The following is a 7,470-nucleotide window of genomic DNA, read 5'->3' as shown; positions in this document are numbered from 1 at the left end:
TTCTCCTGCCTTTTTTGTTGTTGTTGTTGTTGCTTTGTTTTCTTTTACCTACAAGGGACACAAACAACTGGGAACCATGAAAAGACCAGAGTGGGACCCAAAGAGTTGGCATCCCAACAGTAGAGAAAGAGAGACAAATTTCACTTTGCTATAGCATAGAAGCCACAAGTTGCTGCATATTTGTATAATTACCTTATTATTATCACTTCTTTTTTATTTATTTAGATTTATTTAATTATTGTTCAAGTACAGTTTTGTCTTATACTCCCAACCCTGCCCACCCCCCCAGTGCTCCCCACCTCCCTCCCATTTTCCCCCACCACCTTAGTTTTTGTCCATGTGTCCTTTATACTTGTTCCCATTATTCTTGCTTCTTTTATATTTTAATAGTATCTTTGTATTCCTCCTCTTTCTGTATAGGCTTCTTAGCCTTGGATGGGTATATTGTATCATTTGACAGGTTTCCCCTGTTCTCTCCTCCACAGTGGATTGCTAATTTTCTATACTTCAAGCCACTTGTTTTCCTTTAGCACACTACACAAAGTTCCATACCCCCTATTCAGGTTCTCCAGATCACACAGAGTCTGTCATAAAATTGTTGCTCTAATATTATTGTAAATAATAGCTGTTCTATACAACTGTAAATACTTCACAACACATCTCCTGAGATGTTAGTCCACTTCACAGTTTCCTGAATTCTATTACTGGAGTGATTAACTCTATTTGCTCACACACTACACCTATTTACTATCCTTTGCGCTCACATTACCTCAAAATCTGACTTCCCTCAACCTCACTGCTTGTAGATCTAACTCACAAGCCTTCCCTCCCCAACAAGAGACTTATGTTTTGTCCATCCTCTCTTAAAAGTGGCAAGTTGTGTTGAAGATTATGGTTAACCCTATGTATAGCCTAAAGATCTATCTCTTCTCTACTGGCTGTGACTGTAAATATCATAAAATACTCTCCTGCTGTCATAAACCATTTGCCTCCCCCTCCAACTGATCACAAAAAAGAAAAAAAAAAGGAGTAGGTGGAAGCGGATAATACCAGGATACCGAAAGGATAGGGCACCACTGAATCTCACAGGTATTCTACCACAGAAGTTCACATCATAAACTCAGGGAGTCAGAAAAGATTGATTTAAGAAGCTGAGGCTAACAAGAAGAGTCTCACAAACAATGGGAAGACAAAGAAATAATCCCCAAATGAAAGGAAAGGAAGAAGCCTCAGAAAAAATGTTAGATGAAATAGAGGCAAGTCAACTATAACATACTGAATTCAAAGCACTGGTTATCAGGAAGTTCAAAGAGCTCACAATGAGCTACCAGAAACTACAGTGGAGCCACTATGAACTCACTGCAAACTATATCAACTTGAAAAAGGAAATAGAAACTATCAGCAAGGGCCAAGAGGAAATGAAGAACACAATTTCTGAACTGAAGAGCACAGTAGAAGGAATCAAAAGCAGGATCAATGAAGCAGAAGATTGGATCAGTGAGTTGGAGGACAAAGTAGAAAAAACTCCCAGAAAGAGCAAGAAAATGAAAAGAGGCTCAGAAAGAATGAAGAGGGATTAAGAGAAATGCAAGATATTAAGAAACGTAATAATATCTGAATAATAGGGATACCAGAAGGAGAAGAAGAAGGACAAGGGATAGAAAACCTATCTGAAAAAGTAATGACGGAAAACTTTCCTAATCTGATGAGAGAAAAAGTCACACAAATACAGGAATCACAGAGAGTCCCAGTCAAGATGAACTCAAGGAGGCCCACTTCAAGACACATCATCATTAAAATGGCAAAATTCCAAGACAAAGAGAGAATCTTAAAGGCAACAAGGGAGAGAAAGGAAGTCACATACAAGGGATCCCAAATAAGGTTAGCTGCTGACTTCTGAATGGAAATGCTCCAAGCAAGAAGAGAATGGCAAGAAATATTCCAAGTAATGAGGACCAGTGGCCTGCAACCAAGGCTACCTTATCCAGCAAGGCTTTCAACTAAGATAGAAGGCCAAATAAAGAGTTTCCAAGACAAAATATGTCTAAAGGAATATGCCTACACCACATCAGCTCTGCAAGAGAAGCTAAAAGGACTGCTTTAAGGAAAGAATGAAAAGAAAGAAAAAGAGAGGAACACAGGTACAAAAATGGCAATGAATATGTACCTATCAACAATAACCTTAAACGTAAATGGAATAAATGCTTCAATCAAAAGACATAGCATAGCTGAATGGAAAGCAGACCCACACATTTGCTGCCTACAAAAGACCCACCTCAGGACAAAAGACTTACATAAACTAAAAGTGAAGGTCTGAAAATAAATTTTCCAAGCAAACAGACAAGAAAAAAAGCCAGGGTAGCAATTCTCATATCAGACAAAATACACTTCAAAAAGAAGGTCATTAAGAAAGACCAAGAAGGTCACTTCATAACACTCAAGGGAAGAATCCACCAAGAAGACATTAACATCATAAATATATATCTACCCAACATAGGAGCACCAAAATATATAAGGAAAATCTTAGAGGACTTCAAGAAAGATATTGACAGCAACACAATTATAGTAGGGGATTTTAACACCCCACTGTCAAAAGTGAACAGATCTTCCAAACAAATATCAACAAAGATATTGTGGCATTGAACAACACCCTAGATAAAATGGACTTAACTGATATATATAGAGAGCCCTTCATCCCAAAAAAGCTAAATACACATTTTTTCAAATGTACATTGAATATTTTCAGAGATAGACCACATGATAGGACACAAAATGAGCCTCAACCAATTCAAGAAAATTGAAATCATACCAAGCATTTTCTCTGACCACAAGGGACTGAAATTGGAAACCAACCCCAAGGGAAAAAACCCAAAATGACCAAAATCATGGAAATTGAATGGCATGCCATTAAACAACGAATGGGTCAAGAATGAAATTAGGGAAGATATCATAAAGTTTCTTGAAACAAATGAAAATGAACTCACAACAACCCAAATCTTATGGGACACAGCCAAGGCAATCCTGAGAGGAAAGTTCATAGTAATACAGGCCTATCTAAGAAAGATAGGAACATTTCAATCAAACATGCCTACAAGAACTCAAGAAACAACAACAAAGACAGCCCAGAGCAAGTAGAAGGAAGGAAATAACCAATATCATGGCAGAATTAAATGACATAGAGATTAAAAGCACAATTCTAAGGATCAATGAATCCAGAAGTTGGTTTTTTGAAGAAATAAACAAAATACACAAGCCATGAAGTAGGCTCTTCAAAGAAAGAAGAGAGAGGACCCAAATAAAAACAATCAGAAATGAAAGAGGAGAGATTACAACTGATATCACAGAAATAGAAAGGGTTGTAAGAAATTACTATGAAGAACTGTATGCCAAGAAATTTGAAAACCTAGGGGAAATGGACAAATTTATAGAAAAATATAATCTTCCAAAACTCAGTGAAGAAGAAGCAGAAAGCTTCTGCGTGGCTAAAGAAAACAGTATTAAATTAAAAAGACAACCAATTGTATGGGAAAGGATATTTGCCCATGATATCTCAGACAAAGGTTTAATCTCCAAATATACAAATAACTTACACGACTCCACTCTAAGAAGACAAATAACCAAATTAAAAAATGGGAAAAGGACTTGAACAGACACTTTTCTCAGGAGGACATACAAAACATCCAGAGACACATGAAGAGATGCTCAATATCACTAGCTATCAGAGAGATGCCTATTAAAACCACAATGAGATATCACTTTACACCTGTCAGAATGGCTATCATAAACAAAGCAACAAACAACAAATGCTGGAGAGGTGATGGGGAAAAGGGGACCCTAGTTCACTCTTGGTGAGTTTGAAGACTGGAACAACCATTATGGAAAACAGTATGGAATTCTCTCAGAAAAATAAAAATTCACCTGCCTTTTGACCCAGCAATTCCATTGCTGGGACTATATCCTAAGAACCCTAAAACACCAATCCAAAAGAACCTATGCACCCCAATGTTCATAGCAGCACAATTTACAGTAGCCAAGAGGTGGAAGCAACCTAGGTGCCCATCAGTAAATGAATGGATCAAAAAATTGTGGTACATATACACAATGGAATTCTATGCAGCAGAGAGAAAGAAGGAGCTACTACCCTTTGCAACAACATGGATGGAACTGGAAAGCATTATGCTGAGTGAAATAAGCCAGGCGTTGAAAGACAAATACCATACGATCTCACCTTTAAAGGAAGCTAAACAACAAACCAAAGAAGCAAACAGAATAAAAAAAAAAACAAAGACACTGAAATAGAGAACAAGGGGACAGTGAGCAGAGGGGAGAGAGGAGGGAATTTAGGGGGAAAAAAGGGGGAAGGATTTGGAGGAACAATTATGAAGGACACAGGGATGAGAACTAAGGGGGGTGGAAATGGGAGGGAGGTGAAAAGCACAGGGCAGGGTAGGCTGGGATGGGAGAAATAGACAGAAAACTGTATTTGAAAAATAACTAAATAAAATTTAAAAAGAAAAGAAAATAACGGTATGGCCTGTCATGAGCCATTATGAATAAGTTCAGAGCATGATATTGGTACACCAAGTTTACTAAGTTTTCCTACTCTTGGAAACAATGTTAGAAGTGCTCAAGGGTTGAATAAGATATCTTTGGTTTATAACAAAAACAAAAATTTTAGTAACATAATAGATCATTTTTTTCTGAATTTTTTATGAATGTTTCACCATCTAAAGTTCATAAAAAAACATGCTGAACTTTATTGTATCTAAGAAACTACTACAGTCACATGTCATACAATGATGAGGATATATTCTGAGAAATGCATTTTCAGGTAATCTCATTATTGTGTGAACATCACAGGTGTGTGAGCACTTACGTACACCTGGGCGATAGAGCCTGCTACACACCTTGGATGTATGGTACTGCCTGTTGCTCCAAGGCTACAAAGTTGTACAGTTTGTTGCTGTGCTGATTGCTGTAGGTAATTATAACACAAGGGTAAGTATTTGCATACCTAAACATATCTACACATAGAAAGGGTACAGTCAGAATCAGTATAAAAGATAAAATATAGTACACCTGTTAGAACAGTTGCTATAAATGGGGCTTGCAGGACTAGGAGTCACTTTAGGTGAGTCAGTGCTTGAGTGGTGAGTGAATGTGAAGGCTTGGGGCATGATTGTACACTATGTAGACTTTACAATCTTTGTACACTTTGGTTACAATAAATTTGCAAAAGAAATAGGATTATATCACGCACAATATAAAATGATGCAATCAAGAGATGTGGTTAACACAAGATGTGTGAGACTGTTGTCAGTGTAACAGGGTACATTGTTTTACAGCACCCTTTTTCTAAAGGCAGAAAGAGCATACTCTAAATCACAATAAATAGAATAGCAAATACATAAACTCATAGCATGGTCATTTAGTATCATTATCAAATAGTATGCGCTGTACATAACTATATATGCTATACTTTTATACACTGGCAACCAAGTAGGTTTGTTTACACCAGGATAACCACATGCAGAATATATTGGGATACGACATTGCAATGGCTACATGTCACTACACCACAGGAAATCTAGAACTGCTGATCCAGCTGACCCCTGGGGTAGAGTGATCAGAAATAGAGGATCTGAGAAGTGGTCTACATCACATGATTTGTGTCCGTGACACTTACTCAGCCTTGGGCAAAGGAGAAGTACAAGTCGATTCTGTGTAAAATAAACATGCTAGAATAAGATAAAACAAAGTAAGTTTTTTCCCCTTTTTCATTGACAAAGGATATTTTTATGTCAGTCTTATAGGATACATACCTTCATCCATTCAATAAATGTTTTTGAATGGCATCCTGAAAATGAGCATTGTAAATAACAAACTAGAAATTATTATTAAGAAAAACAAGGACCTTACATTTAAAGAACTTTGAGTTAGGGGAAGAGAATTTTATTAAAATCATTGTTTTAAAAAAGGAGCTTTAAGTGTGGAGGGGGTGGTACTACGCCCATATCTATGTGGGGCATATATCCATGACTACAGCAGAGAAATACACAAAGACCCTCTTCACAAAACTAAGAGTAAACCGATTACCTGGCTTTAGTTTGAAGAGATCAAGATTAATGATGACTATTCTCTGCATTCACTTCAGGCACAAAGATGAATAAAAAAATATTCAGCATTGTACATGTGAGACTACAGAAAACTGTGTCAAAGCCCCTACATTTTAATTCTCAACAATTCTAAATAAATATTTTTGGTGAACAGTTTTTCACTTAGAACTTAAGTTAGTGACAACGGCTTTTTTCAGGGCACCTTTCACATCCTTATTCCTCAAACTGTAGATCAGTGGGTTCAGCATGGGGATGACAACTGTGTAGAAAACAGAGGCCACTTTGTCTGTGTCCATGGAGTAACTCGAGTTGGGTCGGAAATACATGAAGAGAATTGTCCCATAAAATATAGCCACAGCAGTTAGGTGGGAGGCACAGGTAGAGAAGGCTTTGTATCTGCCCTCAGCTGACTTCATGCGAAGGATGGTAGTTATGATGTAGCTGTAGGAGAGGAGGACAGTGATGACGCTGGACCCCACAACACAACTACAGGAAACAGTCAATGCTATTTCACTGGTGGTTGTATCTGAAGCAGAAAGAGCAAGTAAGGGTAGGATGTCACAGAAAAAGTGATTGATGATATTGGAATTGCAGAATGATAATGGGAAAGTGCAAGACATGAAGATTGTCACATCCATAAAACCTGCGATATAAGCAGTGGCCACGAGCTGGATGCACACTCTCCTGGACATGGTAACTGTATACAGAAGTGGATTACAAATGGCCACATAGCGGTCATATGCCATGACAGACAGCATGACACATTCCACAGCCGCGAAGATACCAAAAAAGAACATCTGAACAATACATAAGGTATATGGGATCCTCTTTTGCTCAGATAAGAAATCAGCCAGCATCTTGGGAGAGACAGAGGAGGAGTAGCAGACATCACAGAAAGACAAATTGCTCAGGAAATAATACATGGGCGTGTGGAGTTGGGGGTCCATGTTGATCAGCAGGATCATGCCTAGGTTGGCAATCACAGTGATGCCATAAACCAGCAGGAAGAGCACAAAGAGCCCCTGCTGCACATCCTGCCTGCCAGAGAGTCCTAAGAGTATGAAGTCAGTAAACACAGTGCAATTCTCAGCAGCCATGAATCATGTCTGGAAATCTCTGGTTGTGGAGGAAGGAAATGCAAGAGGAGGGAAAAATCATCTGAGTGTCTAAGCAGTTACACTGCTGGTTCTTTCTATTTGTCAGTAGTTAGAAAAAGAGCTTAACAATGCACATCCTCTTTATGTAATCTGACTGCAAAATTTCCAATTTAACATAAATTCATAATATGATAATAAACACCTTACATTTGTATCATACTATATATAATATGTAGTACACTTTGATCCAAATTAAA

At 37.8% G+C, this 7,470-nt stretch overlaps 1 protein-coding gene across 1 annotated transcript; it reads right to left on the bottom strand.

The window, feature by feature from the left end:
• Positions 1 to 6,274: 6,274 nt before the first annotated feature.
• On the bottom strand, positions 6,275 to 7,213 carry LOC119046634 (olfactory receptor 5W2). Its single transcript, XM_037141764.2, has one exon. It carries the CDS (start codon positions 7,211 to 7,213, stop codon positions 6,275 to 6,277), a length of 939 nt encoding a protein of 312 aa, XP_036997659.2.
• Positions 7,214 to 7,470: the final 257 nt, after the last annotated feature.

Source organism: Artibeus jamaicensis, unplaced genomic scaffold (assembly GCF_021234435.1).
Source record: "Artibeus jamaicensis isolate MK-2021 breed Jamaican fruit bat unplaced genomic scaffold, CSHL_Jam_final scaffold_614, whole genome shotgun sequence".
NCBI classification, from domain to species: domain Eukaryota; kingdom Metazoa; phylum Chordata; class Mammalia; order Chiroptera; family Phyllostomidae; genus Artibeus; species Artibeus jamaicensis.
The sequence above is the reverse complement of the archived record's forward strand: the minus strand, read 5'-3'. Positions and strand labels throughout refer to the sequence as shown.